This window comes from Mustelus asterias, chromosome 12 (assembly GCF_964213995.1).
Source record: "Mustelus asterias chromosome 12, sMusAst1.hap1.1, whole genome shotgun sequence".
NCBI lineage: Eukaryota > Metazoa > Chordata > Chondrichthyes > Carcharhiniformes > Triakidae > Mustelus > Mustelus asterias.
In genome coordinates, this window is record NC_135812.1 from 76,745,609 (window position 1) to 76,765,864 (window position 20,256).

Consider the following 20,256-nt stretch of genomic DNA (forward strand, 5'->3'; position numbering starts at 1 on the left):
TCTTCGATTTTGAAAGACGATGTTCAGTGGAAAGAATCCAGATTCTATTGGAGATGAATGAATGGAACCTTGTTGAGAAGGGTAGACACAATCAGAATGCACACCAACTGGGGAATATGCAGAATAGACTGATTATGGAGGGGAATTGTGTGGAAAGCTTCGCAAAACATTTGGAGACAGATTTGACAGAGTGGGTGATTCAATGGCATTAGCTTTTGGGACTATTTAGATAGACAGCCAAATCAATTCTGATCTTTGCTTTCCCATGTTCCTTTACATCCTACGCCCAAGTGAACTACATAAGCTGATGAATATGTGTAGCTAAAAGGGGGAAATTAAGAAACTCCCCTGAACCGCTGGGAACAGTGGACAGTAAATGTAGAGAAAAAAAAAATTGTGCTTCTGTTTAAAATGTGATGGTGAAAAAATGCTGAAGATAACTACTGTTATTGAAGGAATAATGATCATTGGAGTTAGTCTCCAGCTTGACCAATCTGGATTCTAGAATTCAAATCTTATTCTAGCCCTGGGCAATACAGATGAGAAAACAATTGGTTGTTCTGAATATATTCATAACAATGGAGCCCTGATCCTATCTTCTACACAATGGTTTGATTTTCAGTGACATTCTACACTAGACTTCTCAACCGTTATCTTCAAAAAGGTTTAAAGATATACGCCAATGAGGAGGCAAAAGTAGTGGCATCCATTCTCAAATCAGCACAGCCTCAGTGTGCATAGGGTATAGAAAATGGATGGTACCTGGAAGCTATCAGCTGCAGTGCAATGCTTGAAGATGGAATCATTGTAAAGCAGTTACAAGCTAGTGAAGGATGCACTTGGAGGCAGACAGTGGTGCGTGGGGCTTGCAGCTCATCTGGAGACAGTACGGCTGCGATATCTAGAAAAGTCTTGTGTTCTCTCTCTCTCTTCTCCCCCCCACCCATGTCGCGCCACGGTTGGAACATAGAAGCAGGAGCAGGCCATTCAGCCCATCGAGCCTGCTCTGCCATTCAGTATGATCATGGCTGATCAGGGGCCTGGAATGCGCTGCCAGGCAAGGTGGTGGAGGCGGACACACTGGGAACTTATCTAGACAGCCATATGAACGGAGTGGGAATGGAGGGATACAAAAGAATGGTCTAGTTTGGACCAGGGAGCGGCGTGGGCTTGGAGGGCCGAAGGGCCTGTTCCTGTGCTGTTTTGTTCTTTGTTCTTGTTCAATGTCCTTTTCCCACACTGACCCCATATCCCTTTGTCATTGACATTTAGAAATCTGTCAATCTGTACTTTAAACGTAGTCAGTGACTGAGCTTCCACAGCCCTCTGGGGAGAGTGTTCCAAAGATTCTCAATCCTCTGAGGGAAACATTTTCTCCTTGCCTTATTCTTAGGTGGTTCCCTCTTATTTTGCAAATGTCACCTGGTTCCGGATTCCTCAATCGGGGAACACTTTACCTGCATCTCCTGTCTATCCCTTCAGGTATTTTGTATGTTTCAATGAGATCACCCCTCATTCTTCAAAACTCTAGAGAGTACAGGCTCAGTTTCCCCGATCTCTCTCCATAAGACTGTCTCGCTATCCTGGGAACCAGTATGGTGAACCTTTGCTTCTTTCCTGTTTGTTTAAAGAGTTGTCCAGGTCCTTGGAGGATCAGCCTACTGGCTTCCCTCCTCCTGGCTCTGTTGTGCTCTGATTGCTATTCAGTCATCTGCTGATGGCTGTTCCAGTAGCCTTAAGGCAGGAACCATATAGCAACTCATTGGCCAGCATCTCCTTAGAACTGGCAATAATGTTCGTAATATGATTTAGCATAGTATCTTTATAGGGAGGTTAAAAAACAAATTACTGCAACATTACACACAAGAAAACAACAGGACAGTCAACATCTACAGCAAGTATAAGCAACAATTATTCAGAGGGCCTTGGGGTATTCAATGCTTTATTCACCCACTTTGGAGTATCTGATGATAAAAGCAGAGAAAATAGTAATACCTTAAAAGGAGGATAAAAGTGTGGGGAATAAACTGGGGAATGGGAAGCAGATATTTTGCAAGAGATCTGGACTTGCTAGTACTGTACTGACAGAAAGCTGGAAGAAAAGATGAAAAAGTAGATGGGGTGGCAATCTTGATGGGAAAAAATACATGTAGGACTGCGATGGTGATGAGGAAAGGAAGAAAAGGATTCCATTTAGTTGCAATTCAAAGGTAAAAAGAGCTTGCTTTATTAGTAGGGATGTATCACATCTCCAAATTGTGGTGAAGGAATAGTAGAGGAATCTGCAATCAGATTAGAGAGATGATTAGGAATAACGATTGTTCTGGGAAATTTATTATCCACTTGTTGAGTAAATGGGAAAAATGGACAGCAATTCTTGCAATGTTTTAGATTTTTTTCTTGAGCAATCTGTTAGCCTACAGGGCAGAGGTGTTTCTGGAATTAATTCTTGGTCACAAAATAGATCAATTAGATGAGCTAAATGTGGGTGAACACCAATGGTTTGGTGACCAGAATATAAGATTCAAGTACTTCAGTTGCATGGAGAATGCAGAGAAGCTGACATATTCGCCTTACAGCAGATTAGATTAAGGGGATATGTAATAGAGATGTTCAAAATCATCAAGGGTTTTCATAGAGTAAATAGAGAGAAACTGTTTCCAATGCTAAAGGCTCAGTAACCAGAGGAGACTGATTTAAAGTAATTGCTGGAAGAGAAATTAGATTTTTTTTGTATGTGGCGAGTTAAGGTCTGGAGTGCATTGGTGAAAACTGATTCAATAATTTTGAAAAGAGAATTGGATAAATACTCCAAAATAAAATAAAACAGGGCTATGGAGAAAGAGCAAGGGGGTGTTGACTAATTCAATAGCTATTCTGAAGAGCTGGCACAAACATGATGGACTGAGTGTTCTTCCTCTGTGCTGTTATCATAGAATCATAGGTCCCTACTGTACAGAAGAAGGTCATTCGGCCCATCAAGTCTGTACCAACCACAATCCTGCCCAGGCCCTATTCCCGTAACCCCACACATTTACCCTGCTAATCCCCCTGACACTAGGGTCAATTTTAGCATGGTCAATCAACCTAACCCACACATCTTTGGACTGTGGGAGGAAACTGGAGCACCCAGAGGAAACCCACACAGACACCGGGAGAAAGTGCAAACTCCACACAGTGACCTGAGGCCAGAATTGAACCTGTGTCCTGGCGCTGTGAGGCAGCAGTGCTAACCAGTGTGCCACCATGCTGCCCAATCTTCCTAAAATGCCTGTTTGAGCTACTTTCTAGTATGAAAGATTTCCATTTTACAGCCATCCTGTCTCTGACCAGATCATTTTTGTTCGTTTGTGTGCTTATGTTGTCCTGATATGGACTTGAATGAAAACTTTCTGAAATCCAGGAATATATTTGCATTATCTCCTGACCCAGAGATGCCTTGATTTTTAACAGCTAATCCTTGTTTTCAAGTCTACTTTTTGGCTAAAACCTCCTCCAACCCTCCATGATCTTTGCAGACCTCTGATTCTGACTTCTTGCAAGCCTCTGATTTTCATCACTCCACAATTATGACTCTGCTATCAGCTGTCCTGGTCTGGAATTCCCTCCCTAAAACTCTGTCATTCTCATCCTTTAAGATGCTCGTTAATATCTGCAACCTTTACCAAGCTTTTGGTTACCTGTCCTGTTACCTCCTCACAAAAGCAAAATACTGTGGACGCTGGAAATTGGAAGTGAAAACAGATCATGCTGTAAGTACTCAGTAAGTCTAGCAGCATTTTACGAGCGTGTTCTGATGACAGGTCGTCACACTGAAATGTTAGCACTTTCTCTCTCCTCAGATGCTGCTTGATCTGTTGAGTATTTCCAGCATTTTTTAAATTTTGAATGTCCCTTTAAGTGTCTTGATGGCATATTTTGTTTGACCACTCCTGTGAATTGCATTGACTCACTTTTTATTAAAGGTAATTTTACAATAAGCTGTTGAGAGGGAGAAGGGTAAGTCGTGACCCAAGTTTTTCAATTTAGACTTTGCAGGTATAAGGCAGAAATGGACTACAATAGGCAAATTAACAAAAACTCCAGGTGAATGGTGGGATTGCTTTAAGTAGTATTTGGTAGAATGAAAGATTTGGACATAGCTTAAAACACAAGATCTCTCCTGGTTGGTCAACAACAACAGTGGGCTTGTAGGGCGGCACGGTAGCACAGTGGTTAGCACTGCTGCTTCACAGCTCCAGGGTCTCGGGTTCGATTCCCGGCTCGGGTCACTGTCTGTGTGGAGTTTCGCATTCTCCTCGTGTCTGCGTGGGTTTCCTCCGGGTGCTCCGGTTTCCTCCCACAGTCCAAAGATGTGTGGGTTAGGTTGATTGGCCAGGTTAAAAATTGTCCTGGGATGTGTAGGTTAGAGGGATTAGCGGGTAAATTAGTGGGTAAAAAAAAGGGATTAGCGGGTAGGGCCTGGGTGGGATTGTGGTCGGTGCAGACTCGATGGGCCGAATGGCCTCCTTCTGCACTGTAGGGTTTCTATGTTCTATGTTCTATGTTTAAAACTAAAGGAAAGGATTTCTACAACAAAGGCAAAAAATAGTGAAATCCCATTGACTGGGAGAGATTTTTTTAAAAGTAAAAGGATACACAATGTGATAAGAGCAGCAGAAAGGAAATATAAAAAACAGCATGCAAAGGTTGTTGGGGATTGCCCTACAATGAGGCTGAGGAAAAGGGTAGCTAAGGGTAAGATGGATACTGAAACTAGTTGAAAATAAGGGAATGGCAATTGTTTTAAATTGATCCAAAGGATGGAGCACATCAAGGTGTAAGGAAATTTTTGCATGTAAATTGAAATGTAGCAAACATATCATTTATGTATATGGCTGCCACTTTTGGACCTGGAAATTGCCCAGTCTACTTCAAGGTACTTTGGAAGGGTAAAGTATCTCAAAATTTGAGCAACAGGTGAAGCCAGCTGTTACACCCTGCTAATTTGCAATACTCACCTGAAGAATTACTCACCTGAAGAAGGGGCTCAGAGCCTCGAAAGCTTGTGTGGCTTTTGCTACCAAATAAACCTGTTGGACTTTAACCTGGTGTTGTTAAACTTCTTACTGAATTTGCAATAGGAACATGAGTAGTGTTTTCATCAAATAAGATGCTGCTGTCAAGCCACAAAGATGTTCTGCCTAGCACAAATGAGTAATGTGGTATAACAAATCCAGTGTGGTATATAAATTTCAGTGCAGTTGTGGTGATGTTGGTCATAATGACTGGTCATATTAATCAGTACGTCCCTTTGCTTGTTCACAATAGGCAGAGTACTGAACATACTCAATCAGCCCATGTTTGCAAAAGTCAATATAATGTCTAACATGTTATTCCACAGTTTGACAGCACTAGCTGAATAATCCCAAGTGTGCTCATAATAATGTGAACACTAATTTAAGATTATTAGTATGACTCTCAATGTGGCTCACTTATGCTTGCTGGAAGCTACATATATTCATATTGAAGGACCTGTTCTATACAAGAAAAAGGAATATATCCTAGTTATTGCGTCTTTTTTGTAATAAACAAAAGCATGGGGGACAGATGTTCCCTGGGGCATTCTCCATGGAACTGCCTCAACCAGTCAGTCAGCACCTTTTTTCTCGTGCAGTATAATTTGTTGCTCCATGAGAAATTTAGCACTCTTGTGCCTATCCTGATGAGTGAAGGTTGAAAAGCTTTGACACGTCTTTTTTTTTCAGCAATACTTAAATTCTGTACGACCAAGCGAGTGCTTCAGAATGCATTTGAATGCAATGATTTAAATTAAGAAAAAAGGAGTATTTGTATTTGTTTGCTGAAACATTGTCACTGTAGATATATAGTTGCAGAAAGCTGCAAAGGAGCATTGAGCAGACAAAACCGTGGCAAATGGAATTCAATGTGGGGGCTGAGAGATCATCCACCTTACACTCAAGAAAGAAAGATCAGAATATTTTCTCAATGACAGAAAACAAGGAGGAACAGAAAAATTTAGGGGTCCAATTACAGAAATCAGCTAAAAGCTAGTGGACGATAGCAACAACCTATATTTATGTCATGCCTTTACCTTAGGATGTCTTATCATGCTGTTTCACAGGAGCATTATAAAACTGTGCCCTGACCCACATGATGAGATATTAAATCAGATAACCAAAAGCTTGGTCAAAGACATACATTTGGATAAATACCTTAAAGAAAAAAATGGACAGAGATTCAGGGAACTAATTCACAGCCAGCAGTGGAGATTAGAATTGGGGATGGTCAAGAAACCAGAATCAGTACATATTTTGGAGGGCTGTGGGGCTGGCAAAGATTAGAGATAGGAAAGGGACAAGACTGTGGAGGATTTGAAAACTAGGATGAGCATTAAAAAAATATTAAGTTCAACGTTGCCTTTTGTCTTGATGGCTACAAAAGGTACAACTTGATGGCGACAAAAGGTACAACTTATAGTTGTACAAGTCTCTGCTTCAAAGGCATCTGGAGTAACTGTTCAGTTCTGGTCTATGTCTCAAGCAGGAGAAATTGACCTTTTGAATGGGTGCATCACAGATTTACCAGAATAATATGGGAGCTTTAAGAATTAAGTTAAGAGGACAAATTTCATAGACGAGGCTTGTGTTCCCTTTTGAGTATAGAAGATTAAAATGAAATTAACTAAGGTCTAAAAGTTGAAAAAAGAAATTTACTGCAGCTAAAAACACTATTTCCTCTAGTGGGGGCAGAACTTTGAGATTCGAGCGTTCAGGAGGTTATGTCAGAAAATACTTCACACACCGGATAGTGGTAATCTGGAACACTTGTCCCCAAAAAGTTGGGTGTCAATTGAAAATTTTCAAAATTCTTGATCAATTTTTATTAGGTTATGGCATTGAGGGATATGAAATTAAAGTACAGATCTGCCATGCTTTGAGTGGCAGAACATGTGTGAAGGGCTGAATGATCTCATCCTGTTCATATATTCACATGTTCACATTCTCATAGATGAGAATTTTTTTGATTTGAAACGGTCCTTCTCTGAAGAGACCCTTTTTCTGTCTCCAATACTGTTTTGTCTATTTCACCAACCCTGGTAAGTGAACCTTACTCGGGGACAGCTGCTCCCACAGCAGAGAGCACACTGTTTGAACTCCATGTTCTGAGTGCCATCAGTGATTAGAGCAAGAGCAGGTGGAACTGCGCTGAGATCCAGGAAGGGCTGACTGCCCAGTGATGCACATTTCCCAGTTAGTGTAGCTTTTGTAATCAGGGTTCATGGGGCTTAATACTCTGGTTTAATGAGGCGTTTACAGGCAACATGTGGTTCTGTTACAAGACCTTTACAATACTGTGAAAACCACATCAAGTGCACTCTACCCTCTCCTAGTTTCAGTCAAGGATATTTACAATAAGCTAATTATCATTGCAGTTATACAAGTCTAATTCAGTTTGTCACATTGCTATCCTGCTGTCCATCCAATGTGTGCATGCACACATGCGTTTTTAACACACTTCAGTGCTGGATGTGTTTTAACAGTGCTGGATATCCTTCATCTTGATTTATTTAAGTTTTGTGTGATGTAACTGTTTTCTCTGGCACCGCTGAGCTTTGGGGAAGTATTGAGGATTGTGTGGGGGGGGATTGGTGGGAGGGGAGGATATTTTGGAGGTCATATGTGGAATTGTGGAAAATGCCATGGGAAGTAACTTCAAACCTCGACACACCTGTCAGTTCTGGAAGGGAATGCGATGTTAAGAGAGCCAAAATGCTGTTTGTCTGTTCAGTTTGGAACTGAAGGACCTATGTATACTCTTCTTCCCAGACATGTCTGATGTTGAAGAAAGCCAAAACAAAATTAAAATAGTGGCTGGAAGTTGAAAGTTTAGGTTTTAAAAAGCTGGTGATTTTATAGCCAAACACTTCTCAAAATTGCCTTAAATCAGCCAAAAGAAAATGCAAGAGACTTGTATTTACATTGTGCTTTTATATTGCTCTTTGATATCGCAAAACATTTGACTAGTAAATGCTATTTGGCACGGCAAGATTCAACAAACGTACTGAGACAATTGACTAGCTAACCTGATTATACCCATGATTCAGTTAATGGCTATACAGGCTCAAAGGGCTGATTGAGGGAGGAATGTTGTTGATACTCTTTGAGCAATGCCATGGGATTTCTCTGAGAATCCACCTCCGTACAGCACAGATGTCTCCACCTAGATTATGCATTGACTTTGAAGTGTGAAATCAATTAAATCAGACTACAATATTTTTCCTTGAACAGAAGCAAAATGCGGATGCTGGAAATCTGAATTCAAAACAGAAAATGATGGCAATACTCAGGTGCAGAATCTGTGGAGAGAGAAAGGTCTGTGACCTTTCATCGGAACTGGGAAAAGTTTGAAATAGGTTTTGAGCAAAAGAAAGGGGGAGACGTGGTGATGGTGGCAGGAAAAAGAACTGAAGCAAATGGCTGGAGAAGGCAGGAAAGATTAAATGTCAAAGGTTTCATGGTGCAAGGCCAAAGGGTATGGAACCAGGCCTGATGAAGAAACAAAGGATTTGTCCAGAGGTGTAAATGGCAGGCAAAGTATAGGCGATAAGAGAAATGAGAACAATCCAAAGTAGCAAAAGTCCACAAAGCAAGATGGGGGTAAAGATTGTGATCTAAAATTGTTGAACCCAGAGAGCTGTAAATTGCACAGTCGCAAGATGAGGGTAGTAGTCCTTTGAGCTGATGAGCTTCACTGTAGCAAGTAAAGAGCAAAGCTCAGATTAGGAGCAAGATGGAGAATTAAAATGACAGGCATTAGAGATTCAGCAATGTGCTTGAAAATGTTCACAAAATGGTCATCCAGTCTACCCAATGTAGAGGAGACCACATCATAAGCAGCAAAAACAGTAGTGTATTAAACTGAGAAGAGTGAGTAAATTGCTGTTTTGCTTGGAAGGCATGTTTGGGGCCATGGGCAGAGAAGAGGAAGAAAAAGGGCAGTTATATCTCTTGCATTTGCAAAAGGGTCAATTAATATTTTTAAGTGAGGTACATAGATTTTTGACTAACAATAATAATTGACTAACTGTAATAATTGGCTGCAGCCAACTCCAAAGAAGGTTCTGGGAAAGCAACCACTGCTTTGCAGGGTCATTCCTCCACCCTGCTCCCTGATTGGGTCCCTGGGTCATGTGACCTTGCTGTGCAGATTAATCTTTAAAGGGACAATCACTGCAGTCACAAAGGCAATGAAGGTTACCAAAGGTTGGCAGTGTGGAGTTGAGGCCACACTACCCTGCTTTTGAAAAATCCTTTTGTTTCCTCACTTATCCCATTCCCACTCCCTTTGCCTTACGCCATGAAACTTTAATCATTCCTGTTCTCCACCCTATCACAAACCATCCTCTTTCCCATTCTTACATTTCCAACTTCCCCATTCTGATGAAAGGCCATTAACCTGAAATGTTAGCGGTTTCCTTCTCCATAAATGCTGTCAGACCTGCTGAATTTGCAGCATTTAAACTTTTTCTTGTGTCCTACTGAACAGCATGTGGTGTTACAAATTTATGAATTTTGTTAGCCACTTAAATGGACTTTAGTGTTCAGGACTATATTAAAAAAAACAGGCAACTTTAGTGTGAATTTCATTTTAAACTGGAGATGGGCCAAGAGTGGCAGCAGATTAAAGATTTGGAGCACTGATATTAATGGAAGGAATGGGAGTGATTGGTTACTCCTACATGAGCCGTGAAAGAGCTTGTGTTTTTTAAAGAGCATCTGAAAATGAAATTGCTATTGCCACTTGAAAGTGGGAGAGACTTGCATACACCGAGTCTTTCATGCAGCTGAAGAGGAAATAGATGTGAAGCTGAAGAATGTGCAAGCTGCAGCAAGTAGACCAATGTCGAGGGAATGGCCAGGGGAGTCCCTGGGGCTGAGAGAGCTGCTGAGATTCTGAAAGGTATCTTGGGATGAACCAACAGCTGTAATACAAATCAAGGAGCAGGTAGTCTGAAGGATCTGAATTAACTCCAAAGAGGCATGATTTCCCTGAGCAATGGGTCTCGGGGTGGGAAACGGAGAGATCTGTGGGTCAGACCATTCTCCCCATGTCAGCTAAAGCTCTTTAATTGCTCCTTTGAAGATTTTCCACTGACGTTCATCTTCATTAGTACTTTGAATCTGCTGGAGACTGTGACATTGCTTGTCCTTCAGTTTCTCCATTGCAAATGGCCTTTGTGACTTGGTAGTTGTTGCCTTCAGCTTCAGTTGCTTAATAAAATCACAGAATCATACAGTGCAAAAGAGGCCCTTTGACCCATCAAGTCTGCACAGACTAGATCAGATCCTAGACCGCACCACTAAGCATCTGGATATCTTGTGGGATGCTGTTTGTTTGCTGCTGATGCATGTATAGAACATCTCCTTCTGGTGCTGCCATTTGTGCATGTCCATGTTTGAAGAAGGCATCCCAGTGCTGAGTCTATTGCTGTTACAGAAGGCCAGCAGATGTTCACTGTCTGTGTTGTACATGCTTGCTGACCAATAAGGCCCAATTGTACAATTCAGTCTTCACTGGTTGCCATCAAGTGATAGCATTGAGGTCACCGATCAGTAACTTATTCTTGCTGGGTTCCTCATCAGAGTGTCCTACTGTTGGTTGCAGAATTCACCACCGCTGTGTTAATTCATAAACTTGCACAGCAATGACTTTGACGTGCCTTGTGTGGGTGGCACAGTTGTTAGCACTGCTGCCTCCCAGTTCCAGGGACCTAGGTTCAATTCCGGCCTTGGGTGTCTGAGTGTGGAGTTTCCATGGGTTTCCTCCTGGTACTCTGATTTCTTCCTACAGTCCAAAGAAGTGCAGGTTGGCTGGATTGTCCATGCTAAATTGCCCCTCAGTGTCCCAAGAGATATAGGTTAGAGGAGTAATGGGGTAAATACATTGGGTTTTGGGGTAAGCCTGGTTAAGAATTGGTGCAGACTCAATGGGCTTCCTTCTGCACTGTAGGATTCTATGATTGTATGAATCTGGCAACAATATTGCAATGGTTTACTGACTTTCATCCTATCAACAATTGTGCTGAACATTCGAGAATGAGACCAACTCCATGGGTTTGGTACTCTTGCCCTGAGTGCAGATCGTCGTGCCCTTGCTGCTGATTCACCCTTAGCCTGTCCACTGCATCCCATTGATGCCTATGATGTCAAGTCAATAGGTTCTCATTTCTCGCAGCACTTTGGACATAGCAGACAGGAGGAGAGTTCAGATGTCCCAGATGTGCTGTTTCTTGTGATGGTTTTGGCTTTGAAGATTGGCCTTCAGTGTTCTCTTTTATGTTAGCTAATCTATTCTCCTACTCTTTGTCCCTACTTTCTCTATTCTCTTTGATTCTCTACTGTACTATGAACCTGATACCCTGTCCTCCAGGGTGCTCTTTGTGGGAATTTCCTTCTTGAAGACTTCACATTACTCATTTACTATTTTACCTGCCAATCTTTGATACCAGTCCAAATGAGCAAGATCTCTTCAACTTAATGAAATTTGTCTCCTTCAATTGAGTATCTTCACCTTCCAATGTTCCTTGTCCTTTTTCATAACACTTCTAAACCAAGGTTTTGCTAAGCAAAATGAGTGCTGTTTCTTGAATGCTGGTAAATGGAGTTCACTCCCCTGAGCAGAGCACAAATACCTGGCACGGATTTTTGCCTTGGTCTTTCCCAAAATTTGAAATAAGCCATCATTTCCTCCTGCACCTGACTTAGCATCCGATATCAAGAAAAAAACATTATCTGCTCTGCACTTGATGTTTTGGTCTGTAACAGCCAGCATACTTGGTGTTGGCAGGCTCAGTGGGTGAAGTTAGCACCTGATGTGGCATTGAACCAGAAAGATGCCAGGTTTTGTTCCATAACTACATGGAATTCATTCATCCAAATTGGGCACTAGCATTGATAGTGGTGCCCTTGGGCTAGAGGATGGGAAATCAGTGAGGCAACGTTTGCTAGATAGGGCCCATTTGGATTGGTGTGCTTTTATCTCCCTGCAGCTGCATGAGAGTTGAAGGATAGGATCATGCTCAACTGTGATGCCCTTGCGGTCAAATATCCTGTTAACACTTGAACTTCAGACTGACCAGCTGGGTGATATATCAAAGATCAGCTTCAGGAGATGAAATAAAATTAGAAAAAAATCCAAAACTGGCGGTCTGATAATCAAATATAATAACACGGAGAACTCATAACTTCTGTTAAATAACCTGCAGCCTGTGTAATCAATCTTCTGTTTCACTTATAACTCTCGGAATAAAAAACAGATTGTGTTTCTGGCCATCTATTAATTTTTAAAGTCACTCTGAAGATATCCTATTTTGTGCACTTGCACATCTCATTACTCGTGTTAAATTCCAATCACCCAGGGACTCTAATGCAAATGGGATTTTCTTTTGACAGAAGAACTGTTAAGTGTGTATGGCATTTGTCCTAGAAGTGGGAGGGTGTGCTGACTCTCTTTCACTCTTTGAAATAGCTTATAGTTTTAGATAATGAGTGAATAATGCCTTTGAAGTCCTTTGATGATCAGAGCTATAAATCATTTTCCTATCTGTACTTACACCGTTCCATGACACACTTCTACAAGAGACAATGTCAGTACAAGTTATGAACTTCATATCTGGGAGGATTGGTCCAGTGGAAATGGAGTATTTAAATGTCATGACCTGGGGAAAACATGAACCATTCAGTACAGTGTTGGGTGACTAATTTGGAGGGATGATTATTCAAAACTTTTGAGTGCAAAGGGAGTCTTAGAAGGAGTTTCCAATGCAGAATCTTTCTCAGAACTTGGGATTCATTGCACCCCAGACTGTTGAATGGAATTCTTTCCTGTGTCAGATGGGAAGGTTGTTACATAAAATCTCTGTGCGGCATCAATTATCTCTCCAAGGCTACTGTTCTCTATGCAAAGCAACAGTGATGGTTTGCACTTGTATAGTGCCTACAACATAGCAAAGAGCGTATGATGCTTCACAGGAGTGTACTTGGACAAAATTGACACTGAGCCAAAGACGAGATTATGATAGATGAACAAAATCTTGATCAAAGACCAAGGAAAGAGAGGCAGTGTTTCAGGGGGAGCTTTCAGAGCTTCAGCCCAGATGGCTGAAAGCATGATGCCCGGTGGACTGGAAGCAAGAGTTGGAGGAACAGAGTTCTTGGCATTAAGAGCCAGTGGAGATTTTATAGATCAGCAAGGAAGAAACCATAGTGATTTGAAAATGGGGGTGCAAATTTTGAAATGCACGTTGTTGGACTGGGAAACAAATTAGTTCAGCAAGAACATGACTAGTTAACATGCTATGGTGTGAGTTAGGGTACTAACAGCAGAACTTTGGAAGAACTGAAATCTGTGTATGGAAGATGGATGGTTAGCTTGAAAAGCATTGGCATGGTCAAGTCTGGAGGTAAATGAGCATGGATGTGGGTTTTTGCAGTAGATAATCTGAGGCATGGGCAGAGATGGGTGATATCGCAAAGGTGAATGTAGGCAGTCATTAAGACTGAAATGTCAAGACACTGAACAGCCTGGTTCAATTGGAGATCTATTGTAATGTAGAAAATGCAGTGGCTAAACAGCACGCAATAAGATTGCACAGAAAGTGATGAGCTAAATGATGAGTTAATGTTTTTTTGATAGTGTCTGAGGGATAGATAAATTGGTCAGGACGCTGGGGAAATCTCCTCTGCCTTTTGTATAGTGATGTGGAGATGCCAGCGTTGGACTGGGTGGTCACAGTAAGTCTCACAACACCAGGTTAAAGTCCCAACAGGTTTATTTGGTAGCACGAGCTTTCGGAGCACTGCTCCCTCATCAGGTGAGTGGAGAGTTGGGTACACAAACAGGGCATATATAGACACAGACTCAATTGCAAGATAATGGTTGGAATGTGAGTCTTAACAGGTAATCAAGTCTTTACAGGTACAGACAAGGCGAGTGGAGTGAGGGTTAAGCACAGGTTAAAGAGGTGTGAATTGTCTGAAGCCAGGACAGTTAGTAAGATTTTGCATGCCCAGGCAAATCGTGGGGGTTACAGGTATTGTGACATGAACCCAAGATCCCGGTTGAGACCGTTCCCGTGCGGAACTTGGCTATCAGTTTCTGCTCGGCGATTCTGCATTGTCATGTGCCTTGAAGGCCGCCTTGGAGAACGCTTACCTGAAAATCGGAGGCTGAATGTCCTTGACTGCTGAAGTGTTCCCTGACAGGAAGGAAACACTTCTGCCTGGTGATTGTCGAGCGGTGTCCATTCATCCGTTGTCGTAGCGTCTGCATGGTCTTGCCGATGTACCAATTCCTCGGGACATCCTTTCCTGCAGCGTATCAGGTAGACAACGTTGGCCGAGTCGCATGAGTATCTAACATGTACCTGGTGGATGGTGTTCTCCGTGAGATGATGGCATCTGTGTCGATGATCTGGCAGGTCTTGCAGAGGTGGCAGGGTTGTGTGGTGTCGCGGTCGCTGTTTTCCTGAAGGCTGGGTAATTTGCTGCAAACAATGTCTGTTTGAGGTTGTGTGGTTGTTTGAAGGCAAGTAGTGGGGGTGTGGGGATGGCCTTGGCGAGATGTTCGTCTTCATCGATAACCTGTTGAAGGCTCTGAAGAAGATGTTGTAGCTTCTCTGCTCCAGGGAAGTACTGGATGACGACGGGTACTCTGGGCGTGTCCCGTGTTTGTGTTCTGAGGAGGTTGGTGCAGTTCTTCGGTGTGGTGCATTGAAACTGTCGGTCGATGAGTCGAGCGCCATATCCTGTTCTTACGAGGGCATCTTTCAGCGTCTGTAGGTGTCTGTTGCGTTCCTTCTCATCTGAGCAGATCCTGTGTATGCTGAACGCTTGTCCATAAAGGATGGCTTCTTTAACGTGTTTAGGGTGGAAGCTGGAGAAGTGGAGCATCATGAGGTTATCCATGGGCTTGCAGTACAGTCAAGTGCTGAGGTGACCGTCCTCGATGGAGATGCGTGTGTCCAAGAATGCAACTGATTCTGGAGAGTAGTCCATGGTGGAGTCTGGTGGGATGGAACTTGTTGCTGTCATCATGTAGTTGTTTCAGTGATTTTTCGCTGTGAGCCCAAAGGAAGAAAATGTCATTGATGAATCTAGTGTATAACGTCGATTGAAAGTCCTGTGCGGTAAAGAGGTCTTGTTCAAACTGGTGCATGAAGATGTTGGCATTTGGTCCCCATGGCTGTTCCGTGTGTCTGGATGAAGAACTGGTTGTTGAATGTGAAGACGTTGTGGTCCAGGATGAAGCGGATGAGTTGTAGAATTGCATCTGGAGGTTGGCAATTGTGTACGAGTTTTGTATCGTGCCATGGGATCTAACACATCCATCCAAGCAGACAAACTTGATTTAATGGCTTATATGAAAAATGCCACCTTCAACAATGCAGCACTTTTTTTCATATGATCCCTACAATCAACCATGATCAAAATGAATGGTGGTGCAGGCTCGAAGGGCCAAATGGCCTACTGCTTCTAATTTCAATGTTTCTATGTTAATTAGAAGGAGGCCATTCGGCCCATCAAGTCTGCATCGACTTTTCGACAGATCATCCCCATAGCCCCAAGTATTTGCCCCGCTAATCCCCTAACCTACGCATCTTTGGACTTCAATACATTGTGTGGGGAAAGTGAAAATAGGATGGAAGCATAGGCATTGTCAGATTATGAAAGACAGACTCATCTATTTTGAATTTGGTCTTTTGATACAGTAATAAGAATTTTTGACTGTAATTATTGTAGAGAAGAAATAATTCATACCTCCGTGAGTTTGACTTGGCTGAGTTTGGATTTGATCAGTTAGCTTTGACCCAGACTAACTTCTGATTGCCACCTTAGTAGTGCATAAATGAAGATTGTCACTAAACTTCCTGACAAAGAACCTGATGTTTAGTGAGCCGATTTCTACCTTTAAAGGCTGAACACTAATTCTCTGACCCCTATCTCCTACTGGGCCATAATGTCACCAAGGGAAATTGAGCCATTGTTTCCCAAACTGTAATTGACTTCAGCTTTTCTGGAGAACTTCTCTCTGCAGCCCTCAACCTCATAGCTGACCCCCCACCCAGATAAAATTCTGCAATTCCATTTCTACCTCCTTCCAAAGATTGACAACCTGGAGTACACTTATACACCCATTGTTTTGGTCATCTTCCCCATGGAACTTATTTCTTCTAGTCTTGTCTCTAGACCTCTAGGGGACTTTACCAGTAACTTCATTGCAGTGTTAATGTAAGCCTACTTGTGACTAATAAAGAAGTAATAATAGATATTTATCACCCCTTGTTCAATCACTTTCAGCGCCTCAATTCACTCCACAGGTCTGACTGGGTTTCGAGTTTTCACCACTTTAATTCGTCACCCCACTCCTACTCCGATTTAGTTTTGGTCTGTTGTGCTGTTTTAGTGAAAACTGGAGGAACAGCACTTCATCTTTTGATTAGGCACTTTGCAGCTTACCAGACAAAACATTAAGTCTAACAATTTTGGATCTTAACAATTGCTTCCATTTTTTTTGGACAATATCTTCTGGTAACAATTCCATTGCAGCTGAACATTTTGTTAAGAAAAGGTGTAGTACCAAAGGACTGATGGATAGCTAATATAATGCCTTTTATATAAGAAAGGAGATGTGGCATGACCAGAGATGTGTAGACCAGTCAGCTAACATTGGTGGTTGGAAAATAGTGGAATTCTATCTAAAAGAGTGGAGGCAATGGTAATGCAGTAGATTTAATATGTAGATTTCCAAAATGCCTTTGACAAGGTACCATGTGGTAAGTTAATGAATAAGGTAGCAACATGTGGAGTCAGTGGGCCAGTAGAATTTACAGCAAGCTGGTTGTAAGAATGAAGGCAGAGAGCGAGTGTAAAGGGTAGTTTTTCAAAATGACAAGGTAGGAGATAGAGTCCCAAAAGGTTTAATACTGAGACAACTTGTTCATATTGCAAAATCAATGAGTTTTAATATCAATGAAAACAGGCAGAGCAGAGTTATAAATGAATTCCAAGACGAGTATGAGACGGTATGTTTTTGATCTGAAAAATTAGATCATGTTATTACAGCCCATTACAGTTGCTCTTTAGTTCTGGAAGGATAGAATTGAAAGGTATAGAAGTTGTGCTCAACTTGTCGAATCTGCTTTCAGCCTAGATTTGTACACAGTAATCCCTTTTTGAAAAGCTATTTAGAGGCACTCGAGAAGATGTACAAAAGATTTACTAGGCTGTTAATAGAGCTAAGGTTATACACATTAGGAAAGGATGCACGGGCTAGATCCCTTTTCCGCTGAAAATTGAAGGCTAAAGGTGAACTTAATAGAGATCTTGAAAATTATGAAAACTGTTTGTTTCCTCCTTTTGTGGGAAAACTTAACTAAAGGCCATCAATATAAGATGATCACCAAAATATCAAACTGGGAATTTAGAAGAAACTTCTTTACTGAGAGGATGATGAGAATGTGGAACTTGCTACCATGGGGAATAGTTGAAATGAATAAAGTGATGCATTTAAGGGAAGGTAGATGAGCATTTAAGGTGCAGGGGAATAGAGTTGAGATAATTGGATGAAGAATGACCCCATAAACACCAGCATGATCTGGTTGCATTGAATTGTTTATTTCTGTGCTGTATATTCTATAACATTGTGTAATTTAATCTCTTGCCTTTAACCCCATCTCTTTCTCCTTTCCTTTTATTCTTTCCCCCACCCCTTCCTCCTTTCCCTGGCTTTGTCATACTTCAAATTAATTGTGACGCTAACTTTCTTGAATTCTGATAAGTCACCTCCCTGAAACATTAACTGTTTCTCTGTCCACTGGTGCTGCATGACCTGATTGTTTTCAGAATGTTTTATTATGTGGATTATCTGTGGCTTTTTTGTTCTACTGTATAAAATTGCTGTTTATTTTCTGACTACTCTCTCTCCTTGCCTTGCAGCTTTTATAATCATGATCATTTTGGCTTTGATCAGGATCGGTGAGGGTGCAGGAGAGGGCCATCCCCCTGTCGCCAACTTTGCTGGCATCCCCACCTTGTTTGGTGTGTGTGTCTACTCCTTCATGTGTCAACATTCCTTGCCCTCACTCATAACTCCCATCAGTAAGAAGAAGCATATGAACAAGCTGGTCCTGGTCGACTACGTGCTCATCCTAGCCTTCTACAGCCTGCTGTCCTTCACTGCCATCTTCTGCTTCAGTAATCTGAAGGACATGTACACCCTCAACTTCACAAGCAATTGCAATGTCATCAGTGTGCCCTTCATTCGCTACTTCTTGGGACTATTCCCAGTTTTTACAATCAGCACAAATTTCCCAATAATTGCAGTTACGTTACGCAATAACTGGAAAACCGTCTTCCACAGAGAAGGGGGAATGTACCCATGGCTGATAGACCGAATCGTCTTTCCCCTAATCACCGTCATTCCTCCTATATTGGTGGCGTTCTGCACCCATGACCTGGAGACTCTGGTTGGCATCACTGGTTCTTATGCAGGCACTGGTATTCAATACATCATCCCTGCGTGCTTGGTCTATTTCAGCAGGAAAGACATTGGACTTATGTTTGGTAATGATGTTCAGAATAAGCACAGATCTCCCTTCAAGCATAGCTTTTGGGTCCTATTTGTGTTGGTGTGGTCAGTGTCCTGTTTCATTTTTGTAACGACCAACATTGTGCTGACAGAAACCCAACCCTGAGCCTATGCAATGTCCAGGAGGCCTTGCCCTGTTCATTCGACTCAAAACCCTGATTTCCTCCCTTAAACTGACTTTGCTGTGGCAAAATGAAAATTCACAGTCAACTGATTTAAGTATTAATTATATCATGTTTTACGGTAGCAGTTTCCAAAATCTACATATGAATCCTTTTTTAACTCTTATTAAAAATGATGCACTTCACTTTTCTCAGTATGACAAAAAAAAATCAGATTTTTAACTTGTGGTTTATAACTGAAGTGAGCTGTTTCTTGGCATTGTGCAACACCTAGACGCTGAAGTGATTCTTGACCCGTCCTATTTTCCTGACACAACCTTGAATATAAGTCAGGTAAAGGTGACCCATCATTGCTGTCCTCGTGGGATATCCTTGTAGACCAGAAACACTTTTTTTTCCTACAGTTTAAAAAGTATTATTGACAATCAAATAATGAGGTAACTGCAAATTAAGGCTGTAAATCTTTGTATTATAAAAAGCTGCTGGAAGTGACTGAATCTATGAAAGCACCTTGTGGAATTCTGCAGGATGACGCAACTTGTAACTGAATCAATGTCACTGAGCGACGCTACTGGATGCCTCCTGTCACCTGTAAACCTGCTTGTATTTGATTGGGGTGTAATGGGAAAAAGCTTATTTTTCAATGAATGCACAAACTCCTGTAAAGTTGTTGACCAGACAGACTATTCTGGCTACTCCTTTGCTTGGGTGAACTATTACAGGTTCAATTTTAACTCCAGCATGTCACAGCCTGCTGTCCCCATGGAACTGGGCCTAGAGTGTCTCTGGCCCTTCTTCCCCCACTACATACTTTCTCTGCAGTGCCTTGTACTCTTTGTGAGGTGCCTTGCGCTTCATGTTTACTAAGCCCGTGCATCTGTGCCTGTTTTTAAATGCACCTCTTCTCCCTTTAGAGATGTATGTGTAGGGGTGGGATGGTGACCTCCTTGGTTTCTAATCTGCCCAGATTGGGCTGTACAAAGAGCAGTGCAGGCAGTGATGGAATCTCAGTCCAGTCACTGGCGTCTGCTTTTTATCTTGTGCAATATTATCTCAGCTTTCATACATGAAATATCCCACAATGTGTGATGTTTTATGTGGAAAGTGTGCAAGAGGAGCTGTAAATGCTGCAAATGGGTGTGTAAAGGGAAATGGCTTATAGTTTTGGGTGCTGATAGATATGCTGTATATTTCTGCACTCTGTTACAATTGTATAGTAAAGTATTTGAATCCAAGTGTACTGAGTGAACTCCAATCTCTCTCCTGTCCTTTCCATTCATCATTTCGGGCATGACTGGCACTAACTGTCCTGATCTAGCAAACTGGTTATTTGTATTTTGCCTTTACCTCCCCTATGAATGTCCCATGTCAGTGGGAATCATTAATATGATGAGGGCACAGCTGGGAAAAGCATTGAGGGACCTGATCATGGTAACACACACTCATCTGTAGGGTATCAAGCACTAGACTGAACTGATTCCTG

General features: G+C 41.9%; 1 protein-coding gene across 4 annotated transcripts in view; it reads left to right on the top strand.

Annotated features, from left to right (window-relative positions):
* Window positions 1-20,006, top strand: part of slc38a12 (solute carrier family 38 member 12) — a 248,473-nt gene extending 228,467 nt beyond the window's left edge. For all 4 annotated transcript variants that reach the window (XM_078225459.1, XM_078225461.1, XM_078225462.1 and 1 more), the window contains one exon: window positions 18,000-20,006. In XM_078225459.1, the coding sequence (XP_078081585.1) occupies window positions 18,000-18,757 (758 nt within the window). In that variant the 3' untranslated portion in view covers window positions 18,758-20,006. The remainder of the gene's footprint in view (window positions 1-17,999) is intronic.
* Window positions 20,007-20,256: the final 250 nt, after the last annotated feature.